An 18184-nucleotide genomic window follows, 5' to 3' on the forward strand; every position below is an offset into this window, starting at 1 on the left:
ATCCCTTCCTTTCTTGGGATAGTAATCTTGGTATTACATGAAATATTAGGATTGAGATAATCCAAATGGGTAATGTGGGGGAAAAAGAGGTAGGTCAAGTGGACCAAAAGGAGAGGAGAGGGAAAAAAAAGAGAGAGAGAGAGAGAGAGAGAGATGCTTTCTAAGTGACATTGGAGCAGGTGCAAATTTGCAAACTAAAAATTATAGAGTTTTTAAAAAACTGAGTGTTTCACACCCATCATATCCAAGCCTAGGTTTGTCAAAACAGGGTTCTCTCAGTTTTCAGAGCTTCTAAACCATTATTTGCTAGTAAATTTCATGAGAAGCAGAAGGGGACATGCTCTAGACACAGCTGTTTCCATCTGTTGTTGAAAATAAGATCCGGTCTAAAAAAAGAAAATGTTAAAAAGTCATAAATCCTTCAAACTACAACCTCAGCAGGGGAGTGAACCGCGATTCTTTTCATCTTTTAAAATGTAATAACTTTGCTCTAGCTTGATCATATAGAAAAGGAAACCATTCTGACACATTTAAATGCTGATGTGCTGATGCCCTTAAGAACCGGAAGATTAAGCAAAACAGGGCCCTCGGGGCTTCTACAATTTAACAACTTCACCATCCTCCCTGCTGCTTTTCACCACCCCATCCCTTCGCCAACCCCCAATCATTAAGAAAAATAACCGGTAAGATCTTTGTAATCAGGATTAATAATGATTTGGGAGCTAAGAATCCGGGACTTGTTAAACGATACCAACTTGAGTCACTTGCTGAAAGTTCACAGGAGAGTAAACCTAAGACTTAAAAATTATTTGAAGAGCCAAGTCTCAATTCCCAAAACCAAAACCAGGGGAACTTCCAGTTACAGTAATATGATAGTCTAGAAAACCAGAAAACCCTACTGCTACAAATACCTAATACTATTGGAGAACAAAAGAAAGAACTGGAAATCCCCAAGTGCCAGAAACCAAGAGAACTGAAAAGAGAAAGTGAGGGTTCGGGGGAGGTTGGTCTGCTTGTGCTACAGAGGAAGAAAAGCCTCTCCTGAGCCCTGCAGCTGCAGGCCTGCACCTCCTACTCTGATGATGAGGTTGCAGTCAAAAATTACAAAACACAGAGGGAAACAATCTACCAAGGGCAAGACTCCAAAAACAGTACAGTCTGACAGATCCTGCAAATATGTATACAGTAATGTCTACACCTTAACTTTTTTTTTTCCTTCGGCTGCGTTGGGTCTTTGTTGCCGCATGCGGGCTTTCTCATGTTGCGGTGAGTGGGGGCTACTCTTCATTGTGGTGCACGGGCTACTCATTGCGGTGGCTTCTCTTGTTGTGGAGCACGGGCTCTAGGTACGCGGGCTTAAGTAGTTGTGGCTCGTGGGCTCTAGAGCGCAGGGTCCGTAGTTGTGGCCCACGGGCTTAGTTGCTCCACAGCATGTGGGATCTTCCCGGACCAGGGATTGAACCCGTGTCCCCTGCATTGGCAGGCGGATTCTTAACCACTGCGCCACTAGGGAAGTCCCTACATCTTAACTTTTAAATTGTTCAGAAAAAATTATAAATGAAAGAGGTAAGGGAGTGAGAGGGAAAAGACTTCAAATACGACAAAATGTTAATTGGCTAAATCCAGGTGAGGGGAATATAGGTGTTCGTTGTCCTATTCTTTAAGATTTCTGTAGGATTTAAATCTTTCAAAATAACAAATTGGGAAAAAGAAAAAATGTATCTTATACATTTATAAACATAAAACCAATGTCTCTATCAAGGCAATTAAATATGGCAATGAATGTGGGGGTTAAAAAAGAATGAAAGAACTGGAGGCACTTAATGAATGATTTAATATGGTTCCAAGCCAAGTAACTTATAGAAAGAAGTAAGTCCCCAGGAGATCATGTGAGGGAGAGTGAGTTCATTTATTTCAGGGGATCTCATTTCCATACTACTTAGAGCAGATAATAGTATGCATTTGTATTGGATTATCTAAGAAAATGTAATTGCCAACCTCACCAAAAGATCTAAGAATAATATTTTCACTAGATATTCTACAGCCATGAATCCTGAATACTAAATTAGCAAAAGGCTTCTTATGTTAATGTCAAAGGGATTTTTAGAAAGAAAACAATACAAGGGGATAAAAAAAATAATTCATCTGTGGATTAAAAGAGCTTGTGGGACAGCAAAGCAGAGCCTATGGGAAATTTAAAATGCATATACTAGAACAGGCAAACCTGTACAGGAAGTATTGATAGATTGCCTGATTCTGGGAGACTTGGGTTGGGGGACGGGGGGCAGAGAGAAGATATGGAGGGCGCAGAGCTTCTTTCTGGGATACTGATGGTGATGATGGTTGCACACCCTGAATACACCAAAAAGAATTGTATACTTTAAATGCATGAATTACATGTGAATTGTATCTCAATAAAGTTGTGGAAAATGCTGGACTTCCCTGGTAGCACAGTGGTTAAGAATCCGCCTGCCAATGCAGGGGACACAGGTTTGAGTCCTGGTCCGGGAAGATCCTACATGCCGCGGAGCAACGAAGCCCGTGCACCACAACTACCGAGCCTGTGGTCTAGAGCCTGCAAAGAACTACTACTTCACAACTACTGAAGCCCGCGTGGCTAGAGCCCGTGCTCTGCAACAAGAGGAACCACTGCAGTGAGAAGCCTGCGCACCACAACGAAGAGTAGCCCCCGCTCGCCGCAACTAGAGAAAGCCCACGCGCAGCAACGAAGACCCAACACAGCCAAAAATAAATACATTTATATTAAAAAGTTGTGGAAAATGAATATACTAGAAAATAAGAATAACGTAATTATTGAGAGTGTCCAACTCAAAAACCTAGGAAAGAACTAAAGAGCAAACCCAAATAGAGGGAAAAGGAGGACAAATTGGCCAAAAACACAGCACCCAGCAGAAAATGACCATGGTGTTTAGGCAGAAAAAAGGTCAACGGTGGCAGAGTAACATGGAAGCTAAGCTTCTGAGGACAAGGCCAAACACCATACCACAAATGGACCAGTGAGGAGCCTCCCATCTTGGGGACAGTTGAGAAAAAGGCCACCATCTCCGATGCCATTTACATGCTAGAATTTGACCCTGTCAACATGCCGCCCTCATGGCCTCAAGTTGCTCAGTCCAAATTAGCCTTGGGATGGGGCCCAAGTCATCTCTCTGGACCCTGCTGTGAGGAAAGCCAGGCATTTAAGCTTTCTGAGCTCTAACGGATGAAAGCAGGCCCTCATGAGGTTGGAACTCCAACATCCATTCCTGAGGGCCAAGAAGGTTCAGAAAGGACCTTCTCTAACCCAGTGAAAAGCATCTACAAAGCCACAGCAACGATTACTTTCGGTGGTGAAACTTTAAGAATGTTCTCTTTAAAATTCCTCTGCGGTCAGGAACAAATCAAGGATGCCCACCATAACTGTTTCCATTTAGTGGCGTATGAGCCAGCTGAGCCAGCGCAGTGTTACAGGCTGAACTGTGTCCCTCCTAATTCCTGTGTTGAAGTCTTAACACCCAGTAACCCAGAATGTGACTGTATTTGGAGATAGGGCAGTTAAGGAGGTAATTAAGGTTAAATTAGGTCATTAGGATGGGCCCTAATCCTATATGACTAGTGTCCTTATAAGAGGTGGGGATTAGGATACACACACACAAGGAAGACAGCCATCTACAAGCCAAGGAGAGTGGTTCAGAAGAAATCGACCCTGATGACACCTTGATTTTGAATTTCCAGCCTCTAGAACTGTGAGAAAATAAATTTCTGTTGTTTAAGCCACTCAGTTTATGGTATCTTGTTATGGCTGTCCTAGCAAACTAACACAACAAGAAAAGGACAAAAAAGATATAAGGACCAGAAAGGAAGAAACGCACGTGTGATATGATTATCTGCATTAGGAAAGGCAGGAGAATCTACAAACTGCTAGAACTAATAGAAGCTCAGTAAAATTGCCAGACGTGAGATCTACACACAAGAAAGTCACAGGACCCCTCCTAATATACAAACAACAATTAGAAAACAAACAGGTATGTTAATGAACTGTCCCTCACTGTGCAGACAGATGAAAAAGTTGAGATATATTTATCCACATATCAAGGGAACACTACAAAGTAATTAAAATAAATGGGCTGGATCTGCACAAATACATCTCAAAAACACAACTCTGAATTAAAAACCAAAAAAGCCAAGTTACAAAGAAACAGATACTTTCTATTTATTCATTTTTAATACACACACAAAATCATGGAGATGCACATAAGTACAGCACAGATAAATCCACAGCAAGGGTGTTTATATTAAACATTTCATCTTGGTGATAGGCACATAGGTGTTTGCCATATTATTTTCTGTACTGTTCTGTATATTTGAAAGGCTTCATATTTTTTGGATAAAAATAAAAAACTCTTGAGGTCCAGACAAATGCAAACATTAAATTCTAAGGGGCTCATGATGTTTTAAAAAGTCCCACAACACGGTTCTCTAGTATCTGTACACACGTGTTTTTTCAGGGGATTTTAACCTCACTCCCACACTACTACTACCCCAGCAGGAAGGTAAAACCAGCAAAGAAAGCAATTTAATTTCCAAGACATTTATTTTCAAGTCAGAATAAAAACCAACTTTAGGTAGTGCCCTTTTCTCAGGGCTGTGATCGACTATAATCTGAAAGGTGTCAGGGGTAAATATACCATATTCCCACCTGGGAGTAATCAGGGAGATCATTAAAGAGAAGATTCAGCCTAGTCAAAAGAGCAACGCAGGATTATCGGCACCAGGTGCAATACGGTTCACATTCAAAGTCAAGTTAGGACCACGATAGGGATCCCTTGGATAAAGCCAGTGATTGATAATGTCATGGAATCTTTATTGCTAGGTTAAAAAAGAAATCTCAGATCCACTAAAAACCTGCACTGGCCCCACCTATGCTTATTAGCATAACCTTCCCCACTCATCCAGCCCCTTTCTAAGCCTAGGATAATGACTCAAGCTGCCACTTCCCAGCCTTTTCCTAAGGGGAAAAAACAGTCAAGAATACCTAATAAAAAACTGTAGTGCAAAGGGCAGGGAGAGTTCATGTGTTTAATTTTAGTCAGTTACCAGGTTTTTCTTGAGCCCTGGCCAGAGTTATTCTGGTTCTGGCATGGGGAATCTATTTTGCATGGGTGTGGGTTAGATTAAAAACAAAGAAGTAAACAAAACTCTCACAACAGGCACTCAAACAACACGTCCCTAACTGAATCCATGAGGTCACCAGACAAGCACTGACCACTGATCCAACCAGGACACCAGCCAGGAGGTTCTGGTAAAGACAAGGGTTGCCCACAATACAGAAAGGGACAGGGGAAGCAGCTAACAGAATCACCGTCTCAAATCCTCTACCACTGCCTCCTTCAGATGGAAGTATTAAGCAATGTTGGAGAGGAAAAAAAAAAAATCCCACTTTCAAGAGACCCATGGATGAAAGAGAACCATGTTAAGCTCCCCTGGAAGAATAAAATATTAAATAACAAATGAGGTGCTTAAAATATTATGTTACTCCATTTACAAGTCTGTCACTATTGGTTCATTTGTTATATATACAGCCCTTTTTTCCAAGGGAAAGCAGAATGTCCATTAAACAATTTGATCCTTGTAAAATCAATGGCAGCAAAGTGAGTCAACAGGATGAGGACGTCTGTCCTTTACCCAGCAAGGTTGATAGCTAAACCACTGCAAAAGACTTCCAAGGATTAAATTCTGAAAGTCAAGATCTGGGTTTTAAAATATGCAGCGAAGGTAGCTTCTGATTCACAGCAGATTCTTTGGAAAACAGTACTCCATCCAACCCCGAGATCCTCCTCATCTCTTATATGCTCCCTCCTATAGCTATTTGTGTACTTTTACTACACACTGTCTCTTTGACCAGAGCGTAAGCTCCATGAGGGCAAGAACCGTGTTTTGTCCATTTCTGCACATCTAGTAGGGCCTAAAATGATACCCTGCATATAGTCAAATGCTCAATAAACATTAGCTGGGTTTAAGCAAATCCGGCCCAAAGAGGCCTAGTGAAAGAGAAGGAAGATAAGAACTACAGTCTGGAAGGCGGCCTGTTCAAAAGAAATACACATTTAAAATGTTAAAAGATGAACAGCCATCCTTTGCAGGCCAGAGACAAAATGGTCCTCTAAGTAAAACTGAGGAAGGGAAGTACCAGAGTTTCCTCTGGCAAGCTTCTGAAAAGATAAAAGAATGTCTGGTTTGAGTGATAATGTGTTACAGGCTTAAGCAAGAACAGGTGAAAAAAATCTGATAAAACCACGAAGCTGCTGGTAACTCAACGAAGAGGGAACCAGGCTTGGCCAGGCTGCTTCACAACTCATGGCTACAAAGGTGGCTTTAAAATAAGAAAGGCTCAAAAAGAACAGGGAAGATAAAGGCATTATCCTCAACTCGTTCTTTATTGTATATGGTCTCTTACTCCTATTATGTATTTATGGAGTGCCAACTACTGGTGAGCCATCGAGGTTAAGGGAAACACCCCAGTCATCGCTACTCAGGAGTTGGCCTTGGCTTGTGTTCTCATTAGCTGTTCAATCCGCTATATGCCTAACCTGGAGAGAGGCCAGTACACCAAGTGTCTCTCAGGAACCGTTTATTATAACCTCTCAAAGAGCAGAGTCAGTTTCAGTTTCTCTCTGAGAAGTCACAAAGACTCCTGAATGAAAAACATCAGGATTCAAAAACAGATTACCATTTTGTAGAAATCGACAAGCTGATCGTAAAAATTTAGATGGAAATATAAGGACCTAGTATAGCTAAAAAGATTTTGAAAAAGAACAAATTCGAAGAACATACACTACCCGATTTCAAAACTTAACTATAAAGCTGTAAGTAACCAAGATAAGGATAGTCATATAAATCAATGGAACAGAACTGAGTCCAGAAATAATCCTTTACATTTATGGCCAGTTGATTTTGCCAAGTGAATTCAGTGGGGAGAAAGAATGATCTTTTCAACAAATGGGGCTAAGAAAACTGAATGTACAAGTGGTTCTTTAAAAAAAAAAAAAAGGAACTGAGACCCTTACCTCATACCATACCCCAATATTAACTTAAAATGGAATAGAAACATATGTAAGAACTAAAACTATAAAACTTCTAGATGAAAACACAGGAGAAAATCTCTGTGATCTTTGGATTAGACAAAGATCTTTTTACATATGACAACAAAAGCAAGATCAATAAAAGAAAACCACTGATAAACTGGACTCAATCAAAATTTAAAATATTTGCTCTTTAAAAAAACACCATATAAGAGAATGAAAAGACAAGCCATATATTGGGAGAAAACATTCTCAAATCACATATCCGGAATACACAGGGAACTTTTAAAACTCAGTAAGACAACAGCCAACCTGGTAAAAAACAAATGGGCAAAGGTATGAGTAGACATTTCACCAAAAAAGATATATGAACTGCTATTAGGCACACGAGAAGAGGCTCAACATCATTAGTCATTGGGGAAATGCAAATAAAAAACCACAATAAGATACCACTACCCACCTATTAGAATAGCTATCAATTCATAAGACTGACAATACCAGGTGTTTCGAGGATGTGAGAAAATTGGAACCCCCGTCCACTGCTGAAGTGTACAACCACTTTGGAAAAGTCCGTTTCTTAAAAGGTTAAACAAAGACCTGCCATGTGGAAACACATATCCACATAAAAACTTACACGTGAATGTTCACAGCAGCATAATTCATATTTGCCTTAAACTAAAAACAGTCTAATTGTCTACCACCTGGTGAATGGACACACAAAATGCAGTAAGTTCATACAATGGAAAACTATTTAGCATTAAAAAAGAACAACACGCTCAACATGGAGGAACCTAAAAGAAGGAAGCCAAATGCAAAAGACTTCATATTGTATGACTTCATTTATAAGAAATTCCCAGAAAACACAAATCCAGGACAGCAGATCAGTGGGACTGAGCAGGGACTGACTACAAACAGATATAATGTAACTTCTGGGGGGATGGAAGTGTTATAAAATTGGATTTTAGTGATAGTTATACAACTCTGTAAGTGAAAATCTTTTGGGATACTTTCTAGTAGAAATGGAGTTTTCAGGCAGAGTTACTAAGAAAGGAATTTCTCTATAACAGTGCTTTTCCAACTTTAGCAAGTGTAAGAATCACCTGGAAAACCTGTTAAAACCCAGACATCCCAGATATCCTCCCATCCCAGATATGGATTCAGAAGGTCTGGGATGGGGCCCATGACTTTGCATTTCTAAGAAGCTCCCAGAATACTCAGTAAAAATAGATTCCAAAGTCCCACCAGAGATCTATTACACAGCCTCTTCAGGAGAGGAGGGCCTGGGAATCCATACCTCTTACAGGGAGAGTCACCCCCGGTATCCATCCACAGGGGATTGGTTCCAGGACACCCTCACCCCCCACCAACGGAAACCAAAATCCATGGATGCTCAAGTCCCTTACATAAGATGCATAAAACCTACATACATCTTCCCATACGCTTTAAATCATCCCTAGATTACTTACAATACGTAATACAATGTAAACACTATGTAAATATTCAGTAGTTACCAGTGAGTGGCAAGCTCCAGTTTTGCTTTTTGGAACTTTCTGGATTTTTTTCCATGGTTGAATCCATGCATTGGGAACCTGTGGACAGAGAGGGCCAACTGTATAGGGAGAATCCCACGCTGAATCTCATGGTTCAGCACTTCATGAACTACAACACTCTCATATACAATTATTTTCAGTAGTTTCAAGAATAAAATCTGTGTGTTCCTATTTTGAAAATGATAAAGTAAATGTCCTATATTTTAAATGGTTCAAAATCAGAAGGGGTTCTGCCTTAGGCCTTTCTAAATAAAGTAATTTGCAGAGAAGTAAATTGTATTTATTCAAGGCATTCTAAATATGCCTCCACATTTAAAAAAAAATTTCTCCTTTAAAAATGTTGAGGCCACTTTTCAGGCTGAATCTAATTTTAAATCTGTTCAGATGCAAGATCACATGTCTTTCTGAATTCTTAACAGGGATGTGCAATTGTCTGATCCATAGGATCACAATTCTGACTGCCACAGATAACACTCAGCAGCAGTGGTGCCATTTTTAATGGTTCAACTCAGTAACTACTGGAGTCTAATGCTCTGCTATCACAGAAGACACAGACACAGAAGACCAAGTTCGTACCGGGAATTCACCATACTTTTTAGTATCATAAAAAAAATAGTACTAAACATCAGCGTGTGCGGGAAGAGACAGGGGAAATTTTTACAGAGGTAGGACTGTGTTCTAGAAAAAAATGAAACAGCGCTTAAATTATTTTCAATTTCTCTAATCACTATGGTTCAAAGGAGAGGGAGTGGTCTCGCACATCGTATGCCATGTTGCAGGAGCCAGAAAGAGCCAGGCTGAGTGCTTAGAAGAGCACACACGGGACTTCCCTAAGAGCACCTCACCTCACCGTTTCTTCAGATTCTGACTGAAATGGCCTGGGGTGGGGCTCAAGCTCTCCAGAGGAAGGATTCAATGATAAATTATATCTCTAAAGACAGTCACAACAATACTGTCCATCCCACAGGCTTCTCTGCAATGGCCCCTCTCCTAGCCCAGATTCCTGTTTAGACCCACAGAATGTGGAGGAAATGACAGCAAGTAACTTCTGAGGCTGGACCCTAAGAGAACGTCAGCTCTGCTTTCACTGCTTGGAATGCTTGCTCTTGGAATCCAGCTCCCACATAATGAAACCCAAGCTGAACAAGTGGCGAGAAAGCTACTTGGAGAGGAAGAGATCCTTGACTCCTAGCCACGCCCACCAAGGTCCCTGTCGTGTGAGTGAAGCCATCTTAGATGTTCCACCCCCAGTCACCATCAACTACAATCTCATGAAATGCCCCACCTGTGGCCACACAGAGACGAACCACCCAGCTGAGCCCTGCCTCAATTCCTGAGCCACAGAATTATGAGCAAATATAAAATGGCTGTGTTCTAAAGCCATTAAGTTTTGGGGTAGGTTTTGTTACCTAACAATAGAGTACAAAAATAGGTTTCAAGTCTGCTCTCAAACGTTTTTCTAGGTAAATGGTGTGCAGACTGTAGTCAACATGTATGGACTTGGTCTCTATACACCTCAGGGGTGGGAGGAGCCTGAAATCTAGCCACCGGGGAAAGAAAATAAGTGTTCATAAGCCAGACCCAATCTGCTTCATAGACTTTTTCACATCTGTCGGCAAAAGATTTTGTTGCTTCCCAAATTGTATATTAAAAAATCAAGGGCTTCCCTGGTGGCACAGTGGTTTAGAGTCTGCCTGCCGATGCAGGGGACGCAGGTTCGTGCCCCCGTCCGGGAGGATCCCACATGCCGCGGAGCAGCTGGGCCCGTGAGCCATGGCCGCTGAGCCTGCGCGTCAGGAGCCTGTGCTCTGCAACGGGAGAGGCCACAACAGGGAGAGGCCACAACAGTGAGAGGCCCACGTACCGCAAAAAAAAAAAAAAAAAAAAAAATCAAGTTACATGAATGTTTTATGTTTTTCTAAAGGCCAAATCAGACACAGGACTCCCACTACACACCAACCTATCAATGTGATTCCACTCATATTAAGGGTTTACTGAAACAGAAGGAACAAAAGACCCTAAAGACATAGCTTTCTACAGTATCACCCAGTCTGCTCTTCCCTCTATATACTAGCAATTTTACAATAGGGAAGAGAATTTAAACCCAATCACATCTAAGATGCGACCCATCACAAAGGCTGCACAAGCAGATGCTGAGTCAGGCAGATTCAAATTCTGGCTTTGTCGTTTCCCATCTATAAGGTGGGAAGTTTGGCATTGAATGAGCACTCAAGAAATGTCAAGTTCATGTTTACCTTCTCTCTTCCCTCCCAAATCAATGCAACTGAACCTATAAAGTATTGCATAGCCCAAGGATTTTCTTGAACATCTAAGCAAACACGATAAAGAAACTGAATCACATATGGCTCAGTTCATAGTGCTCAGGGGAATTAAACATAAGTATCCAGGTACACTGAATAAATCTTACTGATCCAAGTACCGTACAGGTCTTATTATCCTTTCAAGTGTTTATAATTTCAACATCTGAGAAAGAAAATTAGTGGAGTTGCTTCCATTTTTGTGGACAGGTTGTCCAAAAATTTTTAAATGACAGAGCAGATAACTTAGCTGCCAGAGAACAGGCCATTCTTGTCTAGAGATAGATCCTTAAAAGGAGAAGTGCAGACATGAGCTCTGAGCCTAAAGCAGCTATGCAAGTCTTAATGATCCCAATTCAAAACTGAGAGCTGGCTAGTGAACACTTCAGTGCTGGGAAGTAGCAAGTCCTTGAGTTTATGGCTTGAGAGAGAGGAAGGCTTTGGTTGAAACAGGACAAATAGTCTTCATATTCAGAAGGATGCTAACGGGTAGAGGAGCTTAGTTCTGCCAGGGTTTAGGAGACCAAAGATTCCCAACATGATCCCTGATTCTTATATAAGGTAGTAAGTTGAATATTCTACTCTAACTGGCATCAAGTTGATACCAGCAGCCTCCTACTAATTATAGCCCAGTCTTCACCTGTCTCTGTTATACTGAAATTTCCTCACCCTTTTAGTCACCTGAACCACAGAACCAGAAAAATAAGACTATATGTGCTTTCAGGTCTCAACTTAATATGATTTGCTCAAATCTTATAATGTCTGCTCTATGAACTGTGAAATCTCAATTTTATTATTTAGGGACTACTCACTCACCCTCCTTTCAGGTACAGTAGCTGAACTTGAGGCAGCAGTGAAGAACTTAGAAATCTTCTGCTGAAGGCAAATAAACGGAAGACTACTGTTGCAAGGTTCTTAGCCTATCCATGAAGTAGTATAAGACTAACTGAAGATACACTATGGTAAGTTAAAAATGTATAATGTAAAACCTATAGCAACCCCTAAAAAAAAAATAAGCCAAAGAGGTAAAAAGCTAACAAGCTCATAGTGGAGATAAAATAGAATAAAAAATTCTCTTAGTCCAAATGAAGTCAAGCAAAGAGGATAAAAAGAAACAAAGAACAGAGACAGAAAACAAGCAAGACGGTCAACTTAAACCCAATCATACTGATAATTGCATTAAATGCAAACATTCCAGTTAAAAGGCAAAGATAGTCTGGATAAAAGCAACACAAAATTGTATGTTTTCTCTAAGAAACCCATTTTAAACAAGAAGATACAGATAGATTAAAAGTAAAAGGATAGAAAAAGATAACCATGTGAACACTAATCAAAAGAAAGCTGGAACGGCTACAATTATTGCTGGAGATTTTAACACTGCCCTCTATCATTGATCAAACAAGTAGACAGAAAATCAGTATAGTTCCAGAAGACCTGAAAACACCATCAACCAAATTGACCTAACTGACATTGATAGAAAATCTCCTCAAGAACAGCAGAAAACACATTCTTTTCAAATGCATGTTGAATGTTCAGCAAACTAAAACATATTGAGCCACAAAACAAATCTCAAAAAATTTTAAGAGGATTCAAGTCATACAAAGTATGTTCTCTGATCACAACAGAATTAAACTAAAAACCAATACCAGAAAGATATCTGGAAAATCCCTAAACATCTGGCAATTAAATATGACACTTCTAATAACCTGTAAGTTATAGGGGGAAAAAATCACAAAAAATTAGACAATATATTGAAATGAATGAAAATAAAAGCACAATATATCAAAATTTATAGAATACATAATATTTTTAAACAGCTAAATAAAATAGTGGGGTTTTTTGTTTGTTTTCAGCAAAACATTCTCTTATTTTTATCTCAGCAAATGTTCTCATTTGGCACCTGACTGGCATCAAACCAAAGCCCTTAGGCCAACAGGCGTGGCCTGAGACCATCTGCAAACTTCCCATGCGTAGGTCGCAAGGGCTATGCGCGTCAGAGCACCTGTTCCTCTCTCTGGTCCCTTAGGGCGGCCTAAAGGTCTCAGGTGCACTGTGCCGGCCACGAGGTGGTGGAAAAGTCGTGACACTGCAATCTGCTGGGATAGGAAGACAAGCAGTGCATTGAAAGCAAGTTCTTTTCTCAGGCGACAGATATCCAGATAGGGTCCCGATCATGCTTATTCCGCATACTCCTGTCTGCCTGGGCTGGAATGAAGAAAGAGCCATCCTCCCGGTGCAACTGGGGAGGACACACAAGCGGGCTTACACTTTTTAGAGCTCAAGCGTCTAAGGAAGTCTTGTTTGGGGGCACGGGGCAGCAAGCTCTCAGGTCAGCACTGCTGGCCAGGGGAGATCCCGAGTCCAGCTCTGCAGCCGTTGCACAGTGGGTACTTTCCCAGGATCCATGAAAATACTCAGAGCCCATGAGGACATTTTACTTATATGCAGTTTCCAACTGTCAGAGGAGTTCAGGACTGTCTGGCCTTCTCAGGATCCTTCTCAGGATCTCAGTTCAAGATTAGCTATTCAAAGCATGAAATAAGAGGGAATACATTTTAAGAATCAAGTCTGCTCTTTTTAGCCCTGCTGAGGGAACAATTTCAGACATGACTGATAGAGAGAAAGCTGGGCACCCAGCAGGGCACAAGCTGGCTTTCAGACCCAGACTTCTCTGGTGCGGCAGAAGTGGGCCCTCGGCTTGGGGTCCCGCATTCTAGCTTATCTTCTGCGAGGAGGCTAGTTGACCCGGCACGCACGGATCATGAGCAGCTGCAGGAGAATGAAGACCGGAGACGTGATCAGGCCGAACCAGAGCTCCCGAGTCTGCTCCACCAGCTTCTGGCACAACAACATCTCGAAGACGAACTTCAGGCTAAGAACCGTGAGGACCCAGGAAAGGCGGAGCACGGCCAGCCGCTTCTCTCCATCCTGGAAGAGGCGCACGGAGACGATAGTGGTGAAGTAGGTGCTGAGCCCGTCAGCGGCGAAGAAGGGCACGAACACGTTCCACCAGGAGAGGCCGGGGGCCAGGCCGTCCACACGCGGGGCCAGCAGCACGGAGAACACCAGCAGGGCCAACAGGTGCACGAAGATCTCGAAGGTAGCGACGCCCAGCCACTGCACCAGCTCCCGGAGCGAGAGAAGCATCGCGCCGGTTGAGCACGGGCCAGGGCCCAGCCGATGGTCCCACCGGCTAGGCTGCGCCGCCACTCCCCACGGGCCTCGCTGGCGCCTGCCACCGTCGCCGCCGCCGGGCCAGCGAGAGGCAGAAAGCGGCCCCGCCTGCCTCGGGCCGAGGGCCGCGGCCCCAGTACGCAGCCGATCCCCCGGCCCCTGCCCGGGACCCAGCACTGGCCGCCAGCCGACGACCCTTGCTCGGACGCCATGCCCCGCCGGGCGCGGCCCAAGGGCCTAAAATAGTGTTTATAGGGAAATTCATGGCTTTAAATGCTTATTTTAGAAAAGAAGAAAGGTCTAAAATCAGTGATTTAAGCTTCAAGCTTTAGAAGCTAGGAAAAGAAGAGCAAATTAAACTGAAAGAAGGAAGAAATAAAAAGCAGAAATCAATAAAATAGAAGAGAGAAAAACAATAGATTGAATCAATGAAACCAAAAGCTGGTTCACTGAAACAATTCATAAAATTGATAAATCTCTAGGCAGACTAATCAGAAAAAAGAGAAGACACAAATTTCCAAAGCCAGGAATGAGAGACGGGTAAACATTCTTACAGCCACTAGAAGTATAAAGAAATATTACAAACAACATTTTGCTGATAAATTCAACAACTTAGATGAAATGGACAGATTACATGAAAAAGACAAACTACTAAAGCTTATTTGATAAGAAACAAATAAACTGAATAGCCCTATACCTGTTAAAGAAATTAAATTTTTAGTTAAACTTTTCTACAAAGAAAATTCCAGGCCCAGAAGGCTTTACTGGTGAATTCTATCAAACATTTAAGAAAAAAAAAAATACTACACAACATCGTCCAGGAAATAGAAAAGAAACACTTCCCAAATCATTGTATGAGGCCAATATTACTGGTACCAAAACAAGACAAAAATATTACTTAAAAAGAAAATTACAAATACTCCTTATAAGCATAAAAGTAAAAATCCTTAGCAAAATTTTAACAAATTGAAATGAATAACATATAAAAAGAATAATATATCATGACCAATTGGATTCGTTTACTCTTAGAAATCAATGTTATCCATCATATTAACAGAATAAAGGAGAAAAATCTTATGATCATCGCAACAGATGCAGAACAAGCATTTGACAAAACTCAACAGCCACTGAAAATAACAACTCTCAGCAAACCAGAAATAGAAGGAAACTTTATGAAACAGCTAGCATCATACTTAATAATGGGAGACTGAATGCTTCCTCCTAAGGCTGGGAACAAGCCAAAGATGCCTGTCTCACTACTTCTGTTCAACATTGTACTGGAGATCCTAGCCAGTGCAATGAAGTAATAAAGCATACAGATTTGAAAAGAAGTAGTAAAGCTGTCTTGATTTGCAGATTATGTAGTTATGTGTGTAGAAAGTTCTATGGACAACACAAAAGCTACTAGAACCAGCAAGTTAACTTAGCAAGGCCATAAGATACAAAATCAACATACAAAAATCAATCATATTTATATGGCAACAAACTACAGGAAAATGAAGTTTAAAAAAAATTTTTTTCCCTTATTTATTTATTTATGGCCGTGTTGGGTCTTCGTTGCTGCGCGTGGGCTTTCTCTAGTTGCAACGGGAGGGGGCTGCTCTTCGTTGCAGTGCACGGGCTTCTCTTGCGGTGGCTTCTCTTGTTGTGGAGCATGGGCTTTAGGCACGTGGGCTTCAGTAGTTGTGGCATGTGGGCTCAGTAGTTGTGGTTCACAGGCTCTAGAGCACAGGCTCAGCAGTTATGGCGCACAGGCTTAGTTGCTCCGCAGCGTGTGGGATCTTCCAGGACCAGGGCTCGAACCCATGTCCCCTGCACTGGCCGGCGGATTCTTAACCACTGTGCCACCAGGGAAGTCCCGGAAAATGAAGTTTTTAAAAGTACCCTCAACAGATATGACACCAAAAGCACAGGCAACAAAAATAAAAACATAAATTAGACACATCAAGATTTAAAACCTCTGTGCATCAAAGGACACAACGGAGTGAAACAGCAACCTACGGAATGGGAGAAAATATTTGCAAATCATATATCTAATAAGGGGTTAATATCCAGAATATATAAAGAACTCCTACAACTCAACAAAAAACAAATAGCCCAATTTAAAAATGGACAGAAGACTTGAACAGAATTTCTCCAAAGAAGATATATAGATAGTCAACAAGCACATGAAAAGATGCTTAACATCACTAATCATTAGGGAAATACAAATTATAACCACAATGACCTATCACCCTACACCTGTTAGGATGTCTATTATCCAAAAGACAAGACATAACAAATGCTAGTAAGGATGTGGATTAAAGAGAAGCCTCGTACATTGTCGGAGGGAATGTAAACTGGTACAGCCACTGTGGAAAACAGTATGGCAGTTTCTCAAAAAATTAAAAATAAAATTACCATATGGTCCAGCAATACCACTTCTGGGTATACATACAAAAGAACTGAAAACAAGGTCTCAAAGAGATATTTGTATATCCATGTTCACAGCAGCATTATTCAAAATAGTCAAAAGATGGGAGCAACGCAAGTGTCCATCAATGAATGAATGGTTAAACAAAATGTGATATGTATGCAACAGAATATTAATCAGCCTTAAAACGGAAAGAAACTCTGGCACTTGCTATAAATGGATAAACTCTGAGGATATCAAGCTAAGTGAAATAAGCCAGTTACAGAAAGACAAACACCATATGATGTAGCAAAGACAAACACTTATATGAGGTAGCAAGAGTAGTCAAACTTATAGAAACCGAAGTACAATGGTGGTTTCCAAGGGCTGGGGGAGGGAGAAAAGGGGAGTTGTTGTTTAATGGGCACAGAGTTTCCATTTTTCAAGATGAAAAGTTCTGGAAATTGGTCACACAACAATATGAATATACTTACCACTACTGATGAACCCTTAAAAGTGGTTAAGATGGTAAATTTTGTTATGTGTATGTTCACCACAATTAATTTTTTAAAATAATTTTAATGTGAAATTCTTAGAGATAAACGTTTAAGAATGTGTGCAAGACCTTTATTCCAAAACTGTAAAAGACTGCTGAGAGAGATTAAAGATCACTTAAATAAATGTAGAGAAATATCACTTTCATGGATTGGAGGTTGCGATATTAAAATTCATTCATAAATTTCACTCAATCCCAATCAAAATTCCTGTAGGCTTTTTTCCTAGGAACATATAAGCTGATTCTGAAATGTATATGGAAATTCAAAGGATTGAGAATACTCTAAACAATAATTTCAAAGAATAAGGTAGAGGATTTACAATATCAGTATTTGATTTCAAGACTTACTATAACAACACAATCATCAAAAGAGTGTGGAATTGGCATAAGGACAGACATATACAGCAGAACAGAATAGAGTCCAGAAGTAGACCCACAGATACAGGGTGAATGGTTTCTTTTCTTTTCCTTATTCCTTTCTTTCTTATTTCGGTAACACTGGTTTATAACATATATAAGTTTCATGTGTACAACTTGATATTTCTCCTTCTGTATACACTATAGCAGGCGCACCACCAAACATTTAGTTGCCCTCTGTCACCACATAGTTGATCACTTTTACCAATTTGGCCCTTCCCCTCTCCTCTGCCTCTTCTTCTCTGGTAACCACTACTCTGTTCTCTGTATCTATGCGCTGGTTTTCCTTTGGTTTGTTCATTTTGTTTGTTTATTCTTCATATTCTACATATGAGTGAAATCATACAGTATTTGTCTTTCTCTGTCTGACTTATTTCACTTAGCATAATACTCTCAAGGTCCATCTATATTGTAGCAAATGGCAAGATTTCATCTTGTTTTATGGTTGAGTAGTATTCCATTGTATATATACCACATCTTCTTTGTCTGTAAATAGAGTTTTTACAAAGGTTCCATGATAATTCAATAGGGGAAAGCATAGTCTTTTCAACATTTGGTGTTGAAACAACTAGGGGGAAAAATGAACTATGAAAGCAAAGACAAGGCTTGTACATCAAAAACTACAAAACAGCTGAAAGAAATCAAGGAAGGTCTAAAAAAATGGAAAGACATCCTATGTTCACACACTAGAAGAC

General features: G+C 40.8%; 2 protein-coding genes across 3 annotated transcripts in view; both read right to left on the reverse strand.

The window, feature by feature from the left end:
• The window catches only part of ZNRF1 (zinc and ring finger 1), a 100323-nt gene that overhangs the window by 55199 nt on the left and 26940 nt on the right, over positions 1 to 18184 (reverse strand). The window lies entirely within an intron of this gene.
• Positions 13687 to 14097, reverse strand: LOC307065866 (transmembrane protein 203-like; the record flags this gene model as incomplete). The annotated part of the gene is made up of 1 exon (XM_079722859.1): positions 13687 to 14097. One exon carries the CDS (start codon positions 14095 to 14097, stop codon positions 13687 to 13689), a length of 411 nt encoding a protein of 136 aa, XP_079578985.1.

This window comes from Hyperoodon ampullatus (assembly GCF_949752795.1).
Source record: "Hyperoodon ampullatus genome assembly, chromosome: 18".
In the NCBI taxonomy this organism is placed as follows: Eukaryota; Metazoa; Chordata; class Mammalia; order Artiodactyla; family Ziphiidae; genus Hyperoodon; species Hyperoodon ampullatus.